We start from the raw sequence: 22482 nt of genomic DNA, 5'->3' as shown, positions 1-22482 counted from the left end.
GGCTTCACTGACTAAGCCAGCATTTATTCCCCATCCTGAAATGCCTTTCAGAAGGAGGTAGTGAGCTGCCTTCTTGAACCCCTGCAGTCCATGTAGTGTAGATGCACCCACAATGCTGTGAGGGAGGGAGTTGCAGGATTTTGACCCAGCAACAGTGAAGGAACAGCAATATATTTACAAGTCAGGATGGTGAGTGAGTTGGAGGGGAATCTTACCTCAGTAGGCCTGATGAAAAAACTTTCAAATCTCAAGGAAATTGGGACTCATCTGGAAAGTGAATATCCAGGAGCCAAAGATTTTAAAGTAAAAGTGGATAGAAGGAAACCAAAAATATAATAGTTACCACATATAAAAATTAACTGTTGTTTCATGATAAGAGATTGTTATTTTTTCCTACTGTGATTGTGCAGTAGATAAAATTAAAATACAATCAAAAACAAAACATTATTTTGTGGATAATTTTCCTTTCAGAGATTCTCAATCCAAGTTCTTAATTATATTGATCCACAGTTTGGCACGATGGCAACAGGTATGTCAAAATGTTATCAAACAAATAGTTGTAGAAATAAATTTAAAAATAGATTAACTGAGGAATAATAGACTGTAAATATCCATACAGGAGTAAATTTTCAGAATATAATTGAAAAGTATGTCTGTTGGGGCAGGCCATTGTTAACTAACAAAGCTACTGAAAACCAGTCAAAATGGGTTCATTTTTATATGTTTTTAACAGGTTTGTTTGAGAATTAAGTCCTCTTTCTATACCTTGATTTATTATTTGAAATTGTTTACATAATTAAGGCCACAGAATTGAAAATCATCAGTCAGTCAAAAGTGGCGGGAAGCTGTTTGCACCCAATATCCAAAGTGATCTTATCTCTGGACCTGTGACAGTCTCCATGGGCAACAAGACAATTGTTAACCACTATGGCGGTAATCTCTATTATTGTGTTTCTTTAAAAATTTGGAAATTTTTCAATACTTCTGGATATATTATTTACAATTTTTTTTAATTTTCAGGATCATATGAAAAAGAACTTTCAGGTAAGTATTAAAAGGACCAAATCAGACCAATGATTTATAAGTGAATATCTATTACAATTCAGAACCTTTTCCCATTACTTTCCTAAGAATCTCCTTCATATTGTATGTTCCAGATGTCACATGCTCAGCTCACAATCATTGCAAAGCTTTAATTGTGCTTTTCCTCAAGACTAGCAAAATAATATATGCTGAGCTTAATTTATATTTATGCTAATTTTTTCCAGGTTCATCTAGTTAGAAGCTTTACACATTAGCCCCGATCTGCTCTCCAACTCCAAGCTGATTGCTCAGGCTGAACATAGCAAATATATATCTTCTGTGCCCCATTTGATTTTGAGTGTTATCTCTCACACCAGCCATCTGCGAGCCAGCTTGTATTGGCTCCAATGACTCCTACTTCCCCTCCCACACAGCCATTGATAGCAAAACCTACATGTAGGCCTTCATCCACCCAAAACTCAACCCCTCCCACAGGTAATCCCACACAAACTGCAATGAATTCCACTTCTTGCATCCAATTTCATATTATCATCAGCTATTAAAATTTATTTATTAAAGTCACAAGTAGGCTTACATTAAGACTACAATGAATTTACTGTGAAAATCCCCTCGTTGGCACACTCTGGGGCCTGGTCAGGTGCACTGCGGTAGAATTTAGCATGGCCAATTCACCTAAACAGCACATTTTTACAACTGTGGGAGGAAAATGAAGCATCCAGAGGAAATCCACACAGACACAGGGAGGATGTGCAGACACTGCAGAGATAGTGACCCAAGCTGGGAATCGAACCCGGGTCCAGTGGCGCTGTGAGGCAGCAGTGCTAACCACTGCACTATTACTTTTCCATTCCCCTAGTGTATAAATTTGAAAATCTCTGTCCCACTTTATAAATCCCTTATCGTGTCCCATTCTATCCTCACAACCTCCTCTAGCCCTGTATCCATTCAGCTGACACCTTCACTGATTTCCTTCTGAGCCTTCATATGATGTCCCAACACTTTAGGGCTGTCTCTGGGTGTGTCCTGAGATCGAAGGAGGACCTACATTAGTGCAAACCATTGTGATCTAGATGAAGCTGGATTCCTGGTTGTAAAAAGCAGAAGTCTGAAAGGTTTTTAACTAGCAGATTCACTCAGGATGAGGGTCGTTTTAATTTCTACTTTTACACCCATCACAGATTCTGATTTGGAAGAACTGAAAGAAACCCACAGAAATAAATCAAGAGGAGAGTTTGAAGCCATGATGGAATCTGGGGGAAAGGGAAGAAAGCAAGTTTTGTTGAGTGAGCGATTTATTAAAGTCAGCCTGACTGAGGGTGAAGGTGACGAGGATTCAAATGCGACCCCTATTGAATCTGAAGACCTGTTCGAGCCCCTGGCCGGACAGAACAAAACGGCTCTGACTATAGTTACAGAGGGAATAGCCGGGATTGGAAAAACAGTTCTTGTACGAAAACTCATTTATGAGTGGGCCACTGGCACGGCACTGTCTGAGTATGATTTCATCTTCAATTTCCCCTTCCGGGAGCTGAGCTTGCTGTCCCGAGACAAGAAGGAAATCTCCCTTCCTGAGCTTGTCAAGCAATACTACCCGCACATGGGGAAGTGCGGAAGCATACTGGCAAATGAAGCCATCCGGACACTCTTCATCTTTGATGGACTGTCAGATGGTCAGCTTGAAGTAGATTTCAACGAACACGTCGTGTGTCGCGATGTGAACGGGGTGGTGACGTTTGGAACCATTCTAGTCAATCTGGTCAAAAAGGAACTCATCCCATCAGCTTCCATTTGGATAACTACCCGACCCGGGGCAAAAAACATCATCCCCCCTCAATACATCAGCCGGAGGACTGAACTCAAAGGATTCCAGGACCAGGAGAAGGAAGATTATTTCCACAGGCGATGCCAAGATCAGCAATTGGCAATGAGAATGATCCAGGTTGTGAAGAAACAGCGGAACCTGTTTGCCATGTGCTCCGTGCCTGCTTTTTGCTGCATTCTGTTTTCTGTTTTGGAAACTGTGCTGAAAGCTGGGAAAATTGAGGATGAGATACCCCAGACATTGACAGAGGTGTACTCCCACTTCCTGGTCCACCTGATCTTGTTCCAAGAGGAAAAGCTGGAATTTGTTAAACCAGACTTGCAGGTTAAGTTGCTGGCATCAAATCGTGATTCAGTCTTCAATCTGGGGAAGCTGGTTTTTGAAAAGAGCGGGAATCAGAGTCCCCAAACAGTCTCATTCAGTGAGACAGAATTGACCCAGCACCACATCAAACACTCATTAGTTTGTGGTGGGCTTTGCAAAGAGAACGCCGATGCCAGTTACTCTTTTGTCCATCTGGCGGTACAGGAATATTTTGCGGCTCTCTACGTTTTCCTTTCCTTCCACAACCAGAAGAAAAATCCTCTGGGGAAAGGTTTTAAACTGTTTGAGAAGCACAGCTATTCCCAGGTGTGTAAGGAAGCCTGTGAGGCCACATTCAAAGATGGAAAGAACCATCAGGAGTTTTTTCTCAGATTCCTGTGCGGACTGGGGACAATGAAAAGCCAACACTTTCTGAAAGGGTTTCTGGAGCATGGCGGGAATATCAAGGAGAAGGACGACTCAACAAAAATTGCCAAATTCTTGAAGAAAACCTTGCAGACAAATATCCCCCCAGAACAGACTATTAACATTTTACACTGTCTCAATGAATTAAATGATATCTCTGCCCTTGATGAAATTAAAAATGCCTTCAAGACTGGGAGCTTTTCTTCTGGAACAATCTCACCAGCTCAGTGTTCTGCCCTGGCCTTTCTCCTGCAAACGTTAGAAGAGAATTACAAAGAGTTGGACTTGTCATTGTACAATCTGCCAGCTATTGGCATAAAAAGACTGCTGCTAATTGCTAACTATTTTACTGGGGTAAAGTGAGTATTTATTTGCTTTCCTGCACTTTGTAATGGATCCCACATTCAGAATTAGTCTGTGCCCATTTCTTGCATTCATTCAATATTCAGCCATTCGCTGGATGTCCAATCAGTTTTTATGTGCTGTGATATGCTGTGGATGTTTGAAGTCCAGTTCCTTCACTGGAACTTGGTCCATTAACATCTCCACCAAGAACTTTAGTATCATTTACAATGAGCTAAATGACTAATTTGAAACGTTTTATTGGTAGATTGCCAATTCTGGCTGAACATATTTGTGCTTCTAACTGGCCCTTCCAGACTGCTTTTATTTCCTTTCCCAATTCCTCTACAACTAACATAAATATGTGTTCAAGGAAAATGAAACCAAGAACATGTTTAATGCCCATGATTTTTCTCCTGGGCGGGTCCATAAATGCTTATGGGATTAATTTGTGATGAGAAGCTCCTGTACAAACTGGAAGCTCCTGTACAATCCTAGAGAGTTAACAACCCCAACATTGGCATCATCATATGACAGGTACTTAATGGTTAGAATTTCTGCCTCTGGTTTTGATTTGATTTATTTTTGTCACATGTATTAGGATACAGTGAAAATCATTGTTTCAATGGTGTCAGGATTGAAAACTACTTCAGTCTGAATTTAAGACTGAAGTCCAGCTCTCAGATCAGGGTCAATATCCAACAGGGTACAAGTCCATTGAGTATGGGTGCCTCGCATCATATGGATCATGTGATCCATAAAAGACAAACCATCCTATCAGCTTGTATAAAGTTACTTATAACCATGGAAGGTGCATTCCAAAGAAGCATCGGACTATACCTGCCTGGAACAGAATTACATGACAAAGATGTCTCAGATGATCTGCCAGAATTTCTCTGCTGTTCACCCATGTATCAGGCAGGAATAACCGACATAGCTTTTAATCTTCTTTAATCTTCTTTCAAAACATTAAAAAGCCGGAGGATTACACATTTATGGACATATTTGCAACATTTTCTACCAATGGCAGGAATATAGTTCAGAGCAAGGAAATTTAAACAGACATGTTGCAATGGAAAAGTACATTCTACACCCATAGGTTTCAGATCAGAAACCCAATGTCACTGCAGCCTAGGTCTATGCTAATGGGCTGTAAAGCATTTTGGAGCATGCTGAGATAAGGAAAGGCATAGTATAAATGCAAGTTTTTCTTTACATAAACTATATCCTAGGTAGTGTAATATGCAAAAACAATGAAAAGTGATTTTATTTTGTTCACAGTGCTGACTTTATTTGAAATGTGTTCGTATTTAGGTTATCTGGGGCCAACATCAGAGACTCTGGACTGAAAATACTTACTGATGTGATGCAAAGGCAGGATTGCAAATTGCAAAATCTGAAGTAAGTTGGAATGTGTTGCTTGTGAAACATTAAGCAAAGTTCAATTATGTTATCTTTTCTCCCACCCACTACCATGTATGACAAAGACACTCTCAGCATGATTAAGCATAGCACATTTTTATGAAATGCAAGCCAATATATTTTGTTAAGCAGAGATGAAGGTATTTCCACATTGCCTCAATGCAAAATAAGACACGCTCTCTCCTGAATGACATTTTACCAAGCTTACTTTTTGCATTGTTTAGGTTGGATGGAAATAATCTTACTCATAAAAGTTGCGAACAACTTGTTACCGCGCTGAAAAAAAACAACAGCATAATACTTTTGGATCTGGCTGATAATAATATACAAGACAAAGGTGTCAGTTTACTTTGCAAAGCCCTAACAGATGAACAGTGTTCACTCCAAATACTAAGGTAAGAAAATGTTTCAACCCTTATTTCTCGCTGAAAATGTTACTACAGAAAGGAAACTAAAACATTGTGAATTGGAGCAGACGAGTGGCGGAGCATGGGAAGGTTTGTTAACCTCTAGTGGGATTTTCCGGTTTCGAGATGAGTGAGGTGGTAAAATCCCATCCATTTATGTTTTCAAGAAGGAGTTAGATAAAGCTCTTGTGACGCAGGGAATCACGGATATGGGAGGGAAGGCGGGATCAGGCTATTGAGTCGAATGATCAGCCATAATGAATGGTGGAGTACTCATGTTCCTATTTTCTAAGTTTCTATCTTTATTTCATAATTATCTCTTTCCTGAAAGAGAAATCCTTAATTTTAGAGCGACTTTGAAACCAGAAAAATTGATTATGCAATCAGGTTCCCCATGTTCCAACTTTGACTTATATGGAGTTGGACATTTCATAACAACATAGGAGCAGGAGTGCGCCATTCAGCCCATCAAACCTACTCTGCCATTCAGTTAGATCATGGCTGATTATCTACCTCAGCACCATCTTTTTCACGCTATGCCCATAACCCTGGATGTCATTGGTATTCAGAAATCATTGATATCTGTCTAAAACATGCTCAATGACTGAGCACTCACAGCCCTCTGGGATGGAGAATTCAATAGGTTCACCACCCTCTGAGTAAAGAAATTCCCCCTCTTCTTAGTCTTAAATGGTCCCTTCTTGTTCTCTTGTGTTTGACTCACCAACCAAGGGAAACATCCTACCTGCATCATCTTCACAAAGTCATCAGATGCAAAGCATTATTTTAACTAAGTTTGACGAAGATGCCTAGATGAGCAGAAAACTTCTAGGAGAAGTGCATTAAAGTGAATTTTGCATATGCAACAATTGTACTTTCCTATCATTTGGTAATCTTGATATTTTGTTTCATGACTTATCTTTTTTATCCCCATAGTGTGGGTGGTAATAAACTAACATCCAGTTCTTGTGGGGAATTGGCTACAATGCTTAAGGAAAACAAGACCCTGGTTGAGCTGGATCTGAGTAATAATAGAATAGGTGAGGAGGGACTACGCCAACTATGTGAAGCACTGAAGAGTGAGAATTGTACATTACAGAAACTGGGGTATGTAATCACTGTTAATTGTGGTGCTTGCATCTTTGTTTCTCTTCTGTGAAATCATTTGCATTTATTTTATCATCTTAAATGTATTTGCCAGCAAGCATAATGTACATAATCGACTTCAAATTACTTATCAGTAAATTTGCAGCAACAACCTGTGATGGATATGAACTTCCGTCAGTTTACCTTGAAAATCTTGAACTGACTGAAAAGCAGCACTCAGGAGGAGTTAGCAGAGCTCAGTATATCCGAATTAGCAGATTTGATGGCCACAATCAGTTCTTTCTTGCTTTTGTATTTCAATGATTAATTTGAGTACATCTTAAAAGTGTCCTTATTTAAAATGTCAGAAAAGTCAACTTAGGGTACTTTAAACAAAGCAAATGACCTGGGATTAGATCCAATATAATTTCTTAACTTGTAATAGGTTGCAAAATAAATGACATTTGAATAGAAAGGTTAAAATAAACATTTGCTGTTGATTCCCCAAGTAGTAACTATATCTTCACTGATGTCAAAAGTTATGCCCAACTTCACACAGGACATCAGAGAAAATGTTAACTTGATACAAAATGAGACACTTGAAGGAAATAACTGTGTTGAAAGTCCCCAGTCACTCTTCACTCTTGCTGATTGTTCAGAAATTATCTAACCATGAGTCACAGGCGTCCAGAACATGTAAAAATTACAAATAATTAAATGTTGCGATCTAACAATTGTGAAGTACACCAAGTTATTTTATTGGCTAGAATTGCTACGTGACACAGATCCATGGAAGTAAACAAAGAGAAAAGAGACAGAAGCAGTTTTTCTTTAAAAGAGGTCAGGGACTGAACCTATTTGATGGGAGTTAAGAAACATTAGAGGTACAATGTCAGTACTGTGTGCATTCTGAATGGCACCAAGTAGTGGGAAAGACATGAAGGAACAATGTTACAGAGAAATTACAGAGAAGTGTGTGAATTATAGAGAGGGGATAAAGAAGGACTGCAAATATCATAATGTTATTTAGAATAACAGTGTAAAGAGTGGCGAGGGGGAAGAATTTCTGAAGTGCATTCAGGAGCATTATCTTGATCAGTACGTTTTCAGCCCAGGGGGAAAGAAAGCATTGCTGGATCTTCTTCTGGTGATGGAGGTGGGTCAAATGGATCAAGCATCAGCAGGGCACAATGATCATTGTACCATCAGATGTAAATTTTCTACTGACAAGGACAAGAGTTATAAAGAGTTAACATAGATAAAGAGGAGGGCCAAGTTCCAGTGAGATGAGAACAGACCTGTCCTTTGTAAGTTGAAAGCAAAACTGTTACAGAATTGTAAAGAGAAGATCGTTTAGGTTCTGTCAAGGAATCTTTCCAAGCGGAAAGGAGCAGAAACCAAAGTCAGAGCTGTTTGGATAACAGAGAGTAAAATGAGGCAAAAAGTGGTATGTATGACAGACAAAATACAAGTGAGAACCAGTCTGATAGAGAAAATTCAGAGGGTAGGTGAAAAAGGAAATAAGGGAGGCAAAATGAGAATATGACAAGAGAGAGATGGCCAACATGAAAGGGATCAAAAACCTTGTACAGACATAAAAAGAGTAAAGGATAGTAAAAGAATGGGTGAGGCTGATTTGGAACCAAAATGGGAATGTACAGATGGAAGCAGAGGGCATAGATGCAAAATATTCATTTACTATATCAACATGGTACATATTACCAGGGAAGATAATGTTGCCAAAGAGATGAGAGTGTAGATGTTAGGCAGAGTAAAAAAATGATAAGGAATCAATATTAAAGTTCTTTAAGTTGAAAGGTCATCACGACCATATTGGATCCATTCCAGGATCCGAAATTGTAGAAGTATCAGTCATATTCCCTAAACCTTGGAAATGGAGATGGTGCCTGTGGACTAGCAAATTGCAAATGCTTATTCAAGAAAGGGTGTAATGATAAACGCAACAACGACAGACCAGTCAGCTTAACCTTAGTTGTGCAGAATCTTATAATGTGATGACCCAGGACAAAATTAACAGGCACTTAGACAAGTGTGGATTGATTAAGGAAAGCCAGCATGGACTTGTAAAAGGCAAATTCTATTGAACCAGCTTGACTGAGTTTTTTGCTGAAGTGACAGAGAGGGTTGATGAGGGTAATGCAGTTAGTGTGGTATAAATTGACTTCCAAAAGGCATCTGATAATGTGCTGTATAACACGCTTGCCAGCAAATTTGAAGCCCTTGGACCAAATGGGATAGTGGCAGCCTGGACATAAAACTGATGGAGTAACAAGAAAAAGAAAGTGATGTTAATTTGTTTTTTTTGGACTGAAGAAAGGTGTTTTCCCTGGGTCTGTATTAGGACCACTGCCTTTCTTGATGTACAGTAATGACTTAGATTTGTGTGCCCAGGGCATAATTTTAAAATTTGCTGGAGAATTCTAAGTACTATGAATTGTGAACTGGTTAGTAATATACCTCAAGGTGACATAAGACAACCTGTTGGAATGGTCAGATATGTAGCAGATGAAGAGGGATGCAGTGAAATGTGAAGCAATGTAATTTGATAGGAAGAATGAGGAGATGAAATATAAGCTAAATGGAACAATTCTGAAGGGACAGCTGTAACAAAGAAACCTGGATGAACCTGCATCTTGTACTCCCGATTCTAAAGTCCAACCTAAAGCTGCCTGTGTGGAGAAAATGGTCAAAGCTCACAACTTTGTACACCTTGGCATTCTTTTAACAGTTTGTTGTCGCATTGATAACTTGCAAATATCAGTACTCTGCTCCCATTACGTTAAATCAATACTTACAAACGCTGTTAGCAAACCAGCCTCCCATCCTTTGACTCTGTCTACACTCCCCATTGCCTCGGCAAAGCAGTCAGCATAATTAAGGACCCTATGCACCCTGGAGATTCTCTCTTCCACCTTCTTCGTTCGGGAAAAGATACAAATGTTTGAGGTCACATACCAACCGACTCAAGAACAGCTTCTTCCCTGCTGCTGTCAAACTTTTGAATGGACTTACCTTGCATTAAGTTGATCTTTCTCTACACCCTAGCTATGACTTTTTCACTACATTCTGCACTGTCTCGTTTCCCTTTCTATGACCAGTATGTTTTGTCTGTATAGCTCACAAGAAACAATTCTTTTCACTGTATATTAATACATGTGACAATAATAAATCAAATCAAATCAAACTGTAGTTTCTGAAGCACACCCATCCTATTGATCACTTAAACGATGACGTCTTACACTAAACACAGTCTAAGCTGGCTTTTCAGGCCAAGGCTCAATTCTGGCCCCCTTTGAAAGATGGTTGTTAGCTGAAAATTACCCCCACTCATTTACAAGTAAGATAGGAGAGAAACTAAACATCACACCAACATATGTTTGGTGTCTGATTCTCATAATTTATCCAAATTCATTGTCATTTTCTTTACAGTATTAAACATTGTGAATCAAAAAAGTAATCAAACACCAAAGAAATAAGTAGAAAAAATGTGTCTTATTTTCAAACATATTTATATTTCATTTAGGTTAAATTCTATATTTGCATTTGAGTTTGGAATAATGGGCACTTATGAGGATGCTTCTGGAGCAGAAATACTGTGTGACGTACTGAAAAGCAGAAATTGTACATTACAAAGTCTACAGTAAGTTTACTTTGTAACTATCCACATTCTCCTGCTCAAACACATATGCATGTATGTTATGGGCAGAATTTTACATTCCACAGCCACAGCAGGTAGTGGGAGGTGGCTGTAAATTTTTTCAGACGGCACTCCACTGGGCTCTCACCCACCCTCCTGTTTTTACCATGCATGGGATGGGTGAGGCCTAGGCTTGCTCCCCATCCTTGGCCCATCTGAGGCCCTTAAGTGGCCCTGAAAAGTGATCCTATGGAAGATGGCAGAGGAGGCTGGGGGGCAGACCCAAAATGACCTGGCCCCTACAGATGCTCACCACCCCGCCCCCTCCCCTATATCCCGACCGCCAATATTCCACCATATTTACCTGGTTCTGGACTCCTGGGACTTAGACTTGCGGGATTGCTTCCAATCCTTGGTTAGGGCAAGATTAGGGCCAGTCAGAGAAGTTGTGCGTGGAGCCTGAAGAGATAGGAGAGGCATTAAATGAATATTTTTCGTCAGTTTTCACGCAGGAAAAAGTCAATGTAGTCGAGGAGAATACTGAGATACAGACTTTTAGACTAGACGGGATTGAGGTAATTAAGGAGGAGGTGTTAGCAATTCTTGAGAGTATGAAAATAGGTAAGTCCCCTGGGCTGTGTGGGATTTACCCTAGGATTCTCTGGGAGGCTATGGAGGAGATTGCAGAGCCTTTGGCTTTGATCTTCATGTCATCATTGGCTACAGGTATAGTGCCAGAAGACTGGAAGATAGCAAATATTGTTCCCTTGTTCAAGAAGGAGAGCAGAGACCATCCTGGGAATTATAGACTGGTGAGCCTTACTTCTGTTGTTGGCAAAGTTTTGGAAAGAATTATAAGGGATAGGATTTATAATCATCTGGAGAGAAATAAATTGATTAGGGATCGTCAACACGGTTTTGTGAAGGATAGATCGTGCCTCACAAACTTTATCGAGTGTTTTGAAAAGGTGACCAAAGAGGTGGATAAGGGTAAGGCAGTTGACGTGGTGTATATGGATTTTAGCAAAGCATTTGATAAGGTTCCCCGTGGTAGGCTACTGCAGAAAATGCAGATGCATGGGATTGAGGGCGATTTATTAGTTTAGATCAGGCATTGGCTGGCTGATAGAAGACAGAGGGTGGTGGTTGATGGGAAATATTCAACCTGGAGTTCAGTTACAAGTGGTGTACCTCAAGGATCTGTTTTGGGGCCACTGCTGTTTGTCATTTTTATAAATGACCTAGATGAGGGTGTAGAAGGATGGGTTAGTAAATTTGCTGACGACACCAAAGTCGGAGGAGTTGTAGACAGTGAGGATGGATGTTATAGTTTGCAGAGGGACATAGATAAGCTGCAGAGTTGGGCTGAGAGGTGGCAAATGGAGTTTAATGCGGAAAAGTGTGAGGTGATTCACTTTGGTGAGAGTAACAGGAGTACAGAATATTGGGCTAATAGAAGGACTCTTGGTAGTGTTGATGAGCAGAGAGATCTCGGTGTACATGTGCATAGATCCCTGAAAGTTGGCACCCAGGTTGATAAGGTTGTTAAGAAGGCATACAGTGTGTTAGCTTTTATTGGTAGAGGGATTGAATTTCGGAGCCGTGAGGTTATGTTGCAACTGTACAAAACTCTGGTGCGGCCGCACTTGGAGTATTGCATACAGTTCTGATCGCCGCATTATAAGAAGGTCATGGAGGCATTGGAAAGGGTGCAGAGGAGGTTTACCAGGATGTTGCCTGGTATGGTGGGAAGGTCTTAGGAGGAAAGGCTGAGGGACTTGAGGTTGTTTTCATTAGAAAGAAGAAGGTTGAGAGGTGACCTAATTGAGGCATACAAGATGATCAGAGGGTTAGATAGGTGGATAGTGAGACCCTTTTTCCTCGGATGGTGATGGCTAACACGAGAGGACATAGCTTTAAATTAAGGGGTGGTAATTATAGGACAGATGTCAGAGGTAGGTTCTTTACTCAGAGGGTAGTAAGGGCATGGAATGCCCTGCCTGCAGCAGTTGTGGACTCACCAACTTTAAGGGCGTTCAAATGGTCCATGGATAGGCATATGGATAACATTGGAATAGTTTAAGTTAAAGGGTCACTAGATTGGTTCCACTGGTCGGCGCAACATCGAGGGCCGAAAGGCCTGTACTGCGCTGTAATGTTCTATGTTCTAATCCTGGTCCTGGCCACTACAGCCTCTGGAGTTGCCAGCAGTAGAGAAATACCAGCTTTGCCGCAGCTCTCTGAGGCTGGATTTCCTCCCAAGTGTTGGGAGGAGGTCTCATCCCTACTTAGTAAATGTTCCTCAGAGCAGCCATTCATGGTAGCAGTCCATATCAACACGACTCCTCAGATGACAGGGAGTAAAACCCTATACCCTGAAAACTCCTGGCCATTGTAAGACTCCATTCACATCACCATTTGTGCACTTTGGCGGTTCACTTTTTGCTTTACATGCTATGACTGAGTTTTAAAATGTGATATAAAAAAATTCCCTTTAGTTTATTTCCTTGATGTATTTATTTGATCACAACATTTATTTTGCTTCTTCTACAGGTTGGCCAAAAATTCATTCACGCAAAAATGTTGCACCAATCTTATCTCATCCCTGACAGACAACTCTACACTGACGGAGTTAGACCTCAGCTCTAACAGTGTACAGAATGAGGGAATTGCTGCATTGTGTGAAATTCTGAAAGAGCCAAATTGTAAAATTAAATCATTAAAGTAAGTAAATGTATCATGTTGTGAGGCAATTTCTTTCTGCAATATACAGCCTGATATTGGACATTGTTGTAAAAATCCAGCAGTGAGGTTTCCACATTGTAAGAGAGATGGCTGCCTGATCCAACACCATTCCACTGCTTGTAACTGAAGAGTTCAGGAACCTTCATGATGATCTTGCCTTTCACAGCTACTGTGGGCTAATGCTAGCACTGTTGGGGGAGAGGTGGCACTATATGTTCAGGCAGCAGTGGAAGGCCCACTGAAATTTCTTTTGAGGTTAAAATTCCCTCTTCAGGCCCCAGCCAGTCATCAAATGAATATATCAGCTCTGTCTAGGGCCTAAATAGAAAAGTCTAAGTTAATCACCACTGCAGCTTTGCCACATCAGTCCTTCCCTTACCAGCAGAAATGAAGCCTTCCATCGTTAAACCCCAAGCCAAGCAAATGAGTTGGAGTCACAGTGGGGTCACAGTGTTTGCAGAAGTCACATCCCCACTATCCCCACCCTCAGTTGAAAATACCAGCAAAGACCTCCTATTGATAATTTACTAAAATGTATCTTACATAAGAAACACCATCGACAATAGGAATTTTGCTTCATGAAAGTGGTGATAGAATCATTTGCCAAATCAGAGATATCAAGTACAATGACCTGAGATTTGATGTACCTTTTGGTTATTTTCACAATCTTCTTTTTCTAACTCTTTATTTCCACAGGTTGGCAAATACTAAACTAACAAGTGATTGTTGTGAGACACTTGCTTTTAACAAGACACTGACAGAACTGGATGTGAGCATGAATGAGTTGGGCAATAATGGAGTGGAGAGATTGTTTTCATCATTTAAGGCCTCAGATTGTAAATTAGAAAAGCTAAGGTATATAAATAAAGTTATTGATTACATTTAACACTTCAGAATAGAAACACAGAACTGTTACTGTGCAGAAGGAGGCCATTCAGCTCATCATGTCTACACTGGCTGTTTAAATAGTGCCATCCTCCTGCCTTTCTCTGTAACTCTGCACATCATTTCTATTGAAATAATCAGCTAATGCCCTCTGGAATGCCTTGATTAAACCTGCCTCCACCATACGTTCCAGACTGAACCACATGTTGCATGAAAAAGGGTTTTCTCACGTCACATTTGCTTCTTAAGAAAATCACTTTAAATCTCAGTATTGAAGTGGAAATTTCTCTGCTTCTTGACTGTGATAGAGAGGCTCAACAAAATTCATTCCGACCAAATAACTAGTCTTTATTTACGAAAGATTACATGCAGAAGTGGCAGTAACTTGAGTTTGGAGAGCTGTTGTTACGACTTGCTAATTCCTTCTCAAGTCTGCACTTGCATAAAGAATTTGTTCGGTATTTATACATAATCAGTTTGCATGACTAGAGCTTATTCAGGAATTTGATCAGTGGTAGCGTCATAAGCAATGTCATAAATCATGGTACAACCTGCTGACCTCCTAGAACTCTTTGTCTCATCAGTCATACCTTTATCTTGTCCTTTAATAGAACAGAAGAAGGTCAGTGACTCCTTCATCCCTGACCTTATCTTGTCTTCCTCATGCAGCCCTAGGTTGTGCAGAGTTAGCCTTAACAGGTCTTGACCTTCTCCAGTCTTATTCATGTCTTGGGTTATGCGGAGTCAGTTTTCCTTATTTTGTACCAAATAGTTGACCAATTTTCCCATCATGCCATTACTTCATTCACACAACTTCACATCAGTCTTGATCCTTTTACAAGTGGGAACAGTTTCTTTCCTATCTAGACTTTCCAGTCCCCTCACGATTTTGAACATCTCTATCAAACCTCCACTTAGCCTTCTCCTCGCTGAGGAGAACAGTCCCAACCTCTCTTATCTCTCTTTATAACTGAAATTTCTCATTCTGGAACCATTCATGTTAACTTCCTCTGCACTGTCTCTAATGCGTTCATATCCTTCTTAAAACATGACACCCAGAATTGTACACAACTATGCTCCAGCTGAGGTCAATCTAGTTTTTTTGTATAAATTCAGCATAACCTTTTTGCTCGTGTACTCTATGCCCCGATTAATAAAGCCCAGAGTTCTGTACGTTATATTAACTGCTCTCTCAACTTGTCCTGGCAGCTTAATTGATCTATGCACAGATACACCCAGGTCCCTCTGCTTCTACACACTGTTCAGAGTTGTATCCCTTATTGTCTACTGTCTGTCCATATTTTCCTACCAAAACGCATCATCTCATACTTTTTTACATTTAACTTCATCAGCCAGCTCTCTGCCCACTCTACCAACTTTGCTATGGCCCTTGAAGTTCTGTGTCATCTTCCTCGTAGTTTACAAGGCTTCCAAGTTTTATATCATCCGCAGACATTAAAATTGTCCCCTGCACTTCAAGATCTGGAAAATTAATATTTATTGGGAAATGTAAGTGTCCAAATATCAACCCCTGAGGAACTCCACTTCAAACTTTCCTCCTGCCCAAGAAGTACCCATTGTCCATTAATCTCCGCTCCCTATTACTCAATCAATTTTGTATCCACGTTTCTACTGTCACTTGTATTCCATGAGCTATAACTTTGCTCACAAGTCTATTGTCAGACACTGCAGCAAATGGTTTTTGAAGTACATGTACTCTACATCAACAGCATTACCCTCATCAACTGTCTCTGTCAACATCCTATTAATTCACACAGTCATGTGATGCTCATGTATGTTGGACCTTTTCCATTCAGGAAATATACCTAGTGATATACTGATCTGAATATAACATCTTGCCTTCGATGTTTGCACCTTTTATTGTTAAACCTTACAGCAATGCAAAGGAAAATAACATGATATGTGTTATAATATTGATCACTGTCCAAGTGATTTTCATGATACACCTCAAAGACCAGTAATTCAAGAATAAAAGATGACCAATAGCATCCTGTAGCACCATTGCAATTATTGTATCTTGCATCAATTACACTCTGAGTGAAATTTGTGCTAGATTTAGGGTATTTAATGTTGTGTTTCCATAATCATCAGTTATGACTGTCCAAATTAATTTCACGTAACACCCTACAGCCAATGAATTTAGGAGATTTTCATCTCATCAGCTTTGGTTGGTTCTGAAGTTATAAGACTGTAGTTATCAAGTACTCAATGTTAGCAGACAACTCATTTTTTTTCTGCTTTCTGGGCACTAATGGGCCAAATTCACATTGCACAATGCTAGTAATGGGCATATTTTAATGATCATACAAAATGCCCCATGCCTAAAATTTTAAGATAATTTAAACCCACGTAAAGTAAATGAGTTGACACTTTTGTTAAAATGGTAGACAAGATAATTTCATATGAGAACTTCATATTTCACACACTACAATTTCAGCCCGTAAATCTAACTCTGCCCATTAGTTCCCCTTTTCTAAGAGAAATTTAAGCATGTTCCTGTCATTTTTGAAGTTTCAATTTCTTAAAACGTATGACAACCAAATTCTGAAATTAATTTTGTGGATTCTCCTTTTTTATATTCTTGGGTCTTTTAGACTATCAAAAACTGGTCTCACAGATGCTTGCTGCAAAGAATTCCAACCTACAGCTGCAGCATTCCAGGAACTGATGGATCTTGATATAAGTCATAACAAATTTACAGACAAATCTATTGAAAGCTTTTTTCAGTTCATTTGGGATTGTGCCAATTTAAAGACCATAAGGTAAGGTGTCACCTCATTATAAAAGACAAAATCAAAGGTAGCTGCTGCTAAATATTTTTTAGTTGTGGTGTATTTCTAGACAGAATCTAGTTGTGCTTAAGAACCCTATTACATAAAGTGCCCACCAAGAAGAACACCTCCTCTTTTACTTTTAACATGATTATTTTTTAATCATGTTAAAAGTAAAAGCCATTTTAACATGCCATTTTTTAATCATATTAAATCACCAATAGTCAAAACAACATTCAATAGGAATCCAATGGTATTCAGTACTGAAATGGCATGTTGGACAAAGATTTGAAATTTGCTTACCAAATTGCACTGTGAACATTGGACACATTTCCACTATTCTGGCTCATCTGGTGGGTCATTGAATTTTTGTCTGCACTGAACATTGGAATTACTGGTGGTAGCACTCATCCAAGTTCAGTTCTCAGCCTAGGGGTGGGGCCTAGGGGGCAGGGCTTAGGGACAATCAGTGGGGGTGTGGGGTCCTGCTGCTACTCTGCCATTGGGATCGTTTGGTGCTAGAGGGAGGCCAGCGATCAGGGCGAGCTGGGAGCGGGATGGTCTGCCAAGGGAATGTGCCTCCCATGGGGGTAAGGGTCCACCAGGGTGGAGAGGGATGGGCGGGATCATCACTGCAGGGTGGGGCTGGAGATTGAGGTGTTCCAGGATAGGAGGGAGGTTGGGGCTGTCCCAGGAATGCTCCTGAGGGCTGCTGTCGAACATGGGGGAGCTGGGGGGGGGGGGGGGGGGTGCGAAGTGGGGTTGGGGGGGGGGCGGGGTGGCAGCACTCTGAGGGTCCCGAGTGCAAGCTGACAGATCAGGGCCACTGCTCATGCACAGAGTTCCAGAAATGTCAGACTGTGGCACGAATAGGCCCCGCTCCCCCAAGCTTTTAATGATATTCACAATTGTGACTTCTGCATTGCACAGAGTGTGGGAGATTCAAGATTGAACTCCCACTGAGAAAACAATCGTGATTTACACCAGTTTTCCCACCAATTCAGCGCTTAGGACTTTTTCTGGGGAGAAGGGACTAGAGGGATACGGACTGAGTAAGGGCAGAAGGTTCTTTTTTAGTTTAGTTAGGGCATCATGATCGGCACAGGCTTGGAGGGCCAAAGGGCCTGTTCCTGTGCTGTACTGTTCTTTGTTCTTTCCCAAAAGGCTGATTCCCTACACCCTTATTCTGCACTGCTGAAAACTGCCAGAAATGGGAACGGGAATCGGGAATCCCAGAATTGGGTCCTGCCCACCTTTTTTAAAATGTTTTGCCCTGACTCAGCATAATTCTGGACTGACATTTTTAACACTTAGTTGCTGTTCTCCTGGAGTTACGGTGGATGATGCACACAGAAGCACTGTGGAATTCCTTCCCCAAGATGTTCCCACTGTTGCATTGTGAAGTAATTTCTATTTATAGATATGGGATGGAATTTTACGGCCTTGTTCAACTCTAGACCTGAAAATCCAGCCCGAGGTTAAAGGACATAGAAACATAGAAAAACTACAGCACAATACAGGCCCTCCAGCCCACAAAGTTGTGCCGAACATGTCCCTACCTTAGAGATTACCAGGCTTACCTATAACCCTCTATCTTACTAAGTTCCATGTACTTAGCTAAAAGTCTGTTAAAAGACCATATCGAATCTGCCTCTACCACTGTTGCCGGCAGCCCATTCCATGCACACACCACTCTCTGACTGAAAAACTTACCCCTGACATCTCCTCTGTACCTACTCCCCAGCACCTTAAACCTATGTCCTCTTGTGGCAACCATTTCAGCCCTGGGAAAAAGCCCCTCACTATCCACTCAATCAGTACCTCTCAACACCTTATACACCTCTATCAGGTCACCCCTCATTCTTTGTCTTTCCAAGGAGAAAAGGCCGAACTCCCTCAACCTATCCTCATAAGGTATGCTCCCCAATCTACACAACGTCCTTGTAAATCTCCTCTGCACCTTTCTATGGTTTCCACATCCTTCCTGTAATGAGGTGACCAGAACTGAGCACAGTACTCCAAGTGGGGTCTGAGCAGGGTCCTATATAGCTGCATCATTATCTCTCATTCCCATCGTCCGCCCCTCGCCCATTCCGATTCCTTGGTGGGCTGCGTGGTAGAATTCTTTATCCCGAATGGGCCCACAATTGTCCTGTCTGGTTCACCTGGACCAACGGCTGGCAGAGACTCAATGCCACGCAGGGAATGCCCCATATTTGGGTGGATCCTGGCATCCAATTCTATGCCAAAGTCAGAAGTCAGGACGCCAAGGTATCTGCTTAGGTTCTCCCGCTACTTATATCGCATCTTTCACAACCTAAAAATATTCCAAAGCATTTCACTGCCAACCAAATACTTCAGAAGGGCTGTAACACAAAAAAGACTCAGAAAATCAAGAATAGAGAGATATGAAATAAGTGTTGTTTTTGGATTTTAAAATTATTGGTCATCCTGGAAGAATTTCACTAGCAAACTGGAAGCAGCTGGAAATCTGAAATTTTAACAGGGAATGCTGGAAATAATCAGTGGGTTGGGCAACAGGCCTGGAGGGAGAAATACAGGGTCAATGTTTCAAGTTCATATGCTTTCACTGAATCATAGAATCCCTACAGTAAGAAGGGGGCCATTTGGCCCACTGAGCCTGCACTGACAATAATCTCACCCTATCTCTGTAGCCCCACATATTTACTGCACTAATTCTCCCAAACCTAGGATCAATTTTGCATGGCCAATCAACCATTTGGATTTCACCAAACTTGTCCTGTTCACTTAACTATGTGACATTAATATTGAAAAATTTCTGTGTTCATGGCAAAGTTGCGTACCATCAAAGTTGAAAAATGTCCTGTGTTGACCTTATTCTTCACACCAGGCATCTATGACCTTTCAAATGCCTACAATAATTTGAAAATGGTTTCAGAAAAGAGAGCATTTTGAAGAAAATGAAATCAACAAGTGGAATGATAGCAGTAAAAACAGATCAACATTATTATAGAAGTTTCAATCTTTCTATTGGTCAAAGTCCTTTGTATTTAGAGAGTTTGATATCGCACTGCATTGTTTCACTTTGTGTCAGTGATGCTTATGCTACCAATAAACTTGAAAAATAAAATGAGCTTTCTTTTTCACAAATTTAATCAGCAGACAATTGAGACATAAAAATGTAGCTTATGCCATAATAAGGAAAATCAGCATTTGGGATTTAATCCTGTGATGGCAGGCAGCTCCTCATATAGGGTCAATATTCCAGTGTGGAAGAGTACGTGGTAGGTGCAGTGGGTAGAGTAGTCAGTATTTTATACTTCTGCATGCTGGATAATATATTACAATTTTTTAATAGCAACGAAGTCAGCAACTTTTATGCAGTAATTCTTCCAGTTGTCAAAAATTGTCTTTCACAATTATTCATGTGTTGGTAAATGGAATTCAATATTATAAGCACTGATTCTTTTAAAAATCCAGTAAATTGACAAAACTCAATAGTTTTTAAAATTATTTTATCCTACATAAAACATAGTGAACTGTCCACTAAATTAAACATATTTCAGTTATGTATGGCTCAGATAAAATTATCAATGATTACCTTTGTGAATTCATTTTAATTGGCTTGGCTCACCGTAAAATAATAGTTACAGTATGACCCAGGATTAAAGATTGGAAAGCAAATTTATTATCATTTATCTGACATTTATTATTACTGGCCTCTGGAGTGAGTTTAAGGACCTATGTTTATCCATACAATACTTGGAATCCTACAGTGTAACAGGAGGCCATTACACAATGTAACAGGAAGCCAGTACACTGTTATTTATATTTCATTCCAACTAAGTGAAACTTGACACATACTAATGTTTGAACTGTGATATCAAAGGGCAGCAATATTACCATTATTCTCTAGGCAAATGCCCAGGTACAGGTTGTTGAATCTGTACTGTTGTCAACTGACTTGCTGGCATCATGGTGGGTATTATTTCAGGATGGCGAGGAACATCTGAAATGTTATGAACGCACTGTGGAGTTCCGTGAAAAATTTGATTTGGGATCCCTATTTTTTGCTTGATAATGATTATCTACAGAATAGAATCTACATTGTGTTGTGTTAAATTCAGCTCATATGTCTGTGAAATTAGGCATTATAAAAATTGGTGCCAAAATGATAAGCTAAAGTGGTAAATGACACAGAACAATTCATAAGGCAAGTGCTGGCTTAGCCAATGATGCCCAAATCACATGAAAGAATTTTAAAAATTCCTCTTCTTCTTGAGTGTTTGCCTGAATGCAGAACTGCACTGCAATCTCCATCGCGGATAGGACAAGGAGGCAGGTCCTGAATCCACCTCAGCCAGGATAAACATCAAACTCCATGCTGCTGGCACCAGTCTCCACCAGCTCTCCAGGCAATTAGCCCTCCCAAAGAATCAGAGTTGCCATAATCAATGTAACTTTAACATGCATGTTGTAGCCTAGAGCTAGGGAGAGTGATACTAAAAGCTTCAATTTCTTTCCATCACATGGCTGACCATGAATCACTCCTGCTCTTACCACCAGCTGTTAGCAAATGTTGGAAGGGTTTACAAGTTTGTACCCAACCTGTTTGGCCACATTATGGACACATCTTCCATGGCCATGGAGTAGGACTTGAAGCTGGAGATTCTGGACAAGATTTTGACCCAATGCACAACAAGACCACAGTGATCAATTATAACGGTGTTTAGAAACTCAAGTTAATTCAGAATTTGAGCTGATTCCAGCGATGAATATTAACTAACCAATTTCTCATCTTGAATGAAGGGTGGAGAAGAATCGGTTTTCAGCAAATGGATGCAAAAAACTACAGGAACTGAAGAAGGAAAGGGCTGATCTCCAGATTGTGGGACTGAAAACATAAACAGCTCAATAATGCACTTAAAACTTCCTGCCCTCTATTACAATGATTTACATTTTCATAGGAATTATGGTGGAAAATTTACATTTAAAAATGGTAAAGTTAAAAATTGTGTAATTATTGCAACTGTGTGAAGGTATGAAATCCATGTATTTTTTATAATCGGATAAGCAAGTTCACCCCATTGAGTTGTACAGTTCAGGAAAGAACGAATTTTAATTCCTGGTATGTACTGACCTTTCTGAGCTCAATATTTAGCTTCATTGCCCTGGATTAGAAAAGGAAAGATGGCTAGGGATCCTGCCCTTAATTATTCCCAAATGAGATCCTGCCGGAAGTGTTCGAGGCAAGATATGCTCTTAAATTAAGATTTGAGAATGCAGCTGTCTCAAAATAGTATCAAATTCTGAAGAAATAGAGGAGGTGAAAGAATACTGTTCAATTCTCTCTCGACAACTTTCCAAACAGCCTGAATGAAAAGATGATAGTGCGATGTGTGAGCTTGATTGCAGAAGGTACAAAATCATATGTGGTTAACCCTCAATGTTTATATTGTTTTAAAATCATATATAATCTAAATAAATCAAAGTGAATCACAGTGATACATTTTGTAAACAAACATTTAATTTATTTGTCATGTTATTTGATCAGTGAATAATATGATT

General features: G+C 40.2%; 1 protein-coding gene across 1 annotated transcript; it reads left to right on the top strand.

Annotated features, from left to right (window-relative positions):
* Positions 1–519: 519 nt before the first annotated feature.
* LOC145341047 (NACHT, LRR and PYD domains-containing protein 3-like) lies at positions 520–21820 on the top strand. Its single transcript, XM_080185793.1, has 12 exons — positions 520–529; positions 802–933; positions 1021–1044; positions 2223–3954; positions 5252–5338; positions 5584–5754; positions 6703–6873; positions 10397–10513; positions 13064–13234; positions 13952–14110; positions 16756–16923; positions 21724–21820. Exons 1-12 carry the CDS (start codon positions 520–522, stop codon positions 21818–21820), a joined length of 3039 nt encoding a protein of 1012 aa, XP_080041919.1.
* Positions 21821–22482: the final 662 nt, after the last annotated feature.

Source organism: Carcharhinus amblyrhynchos, chromosome 3 (assembly GCF_965287045.1).
Source record: "Carcharhinus amblyrhynchos chromosome 3, sCarAmb.v2.hapA, whole genome shotgun sequence".
Classification (NCBI taxonomy): Eukaryota; Metazoa; Chordata; class Chondrichthyes; order Carcharhiniformes; family Carcharhinidae; genus Carcharhinus; species Carcharhinus amblyrhynchos.
Note: the sequence above shows the minus strand (reverse complement) of the source record. Positions and strands in the feature narration are given on the sequence as shown.

What these genes read in the sequence shown, in the direction of transcription:
- LOC145341047 (XM_080185793.1), top strand. An exon ending in TGCAAATTGCAAAATCTGAA is followed by an intron (nt 5,339 to 5,583) that starts GTAAGTTGGAAT and finishes TGCATTGTTTAG; the next exon opens with GTTGGATGGAAATAATCTTA. An exon ending in TGTAAATTAGAAAAGCTAAG is followed by an intron (nt 14,111 to 16,755) that starts GTATATAAATAA and finishes TGGGTCTTTTAG; the next exon opens with ACTATCAAAAACTGGTCTCA.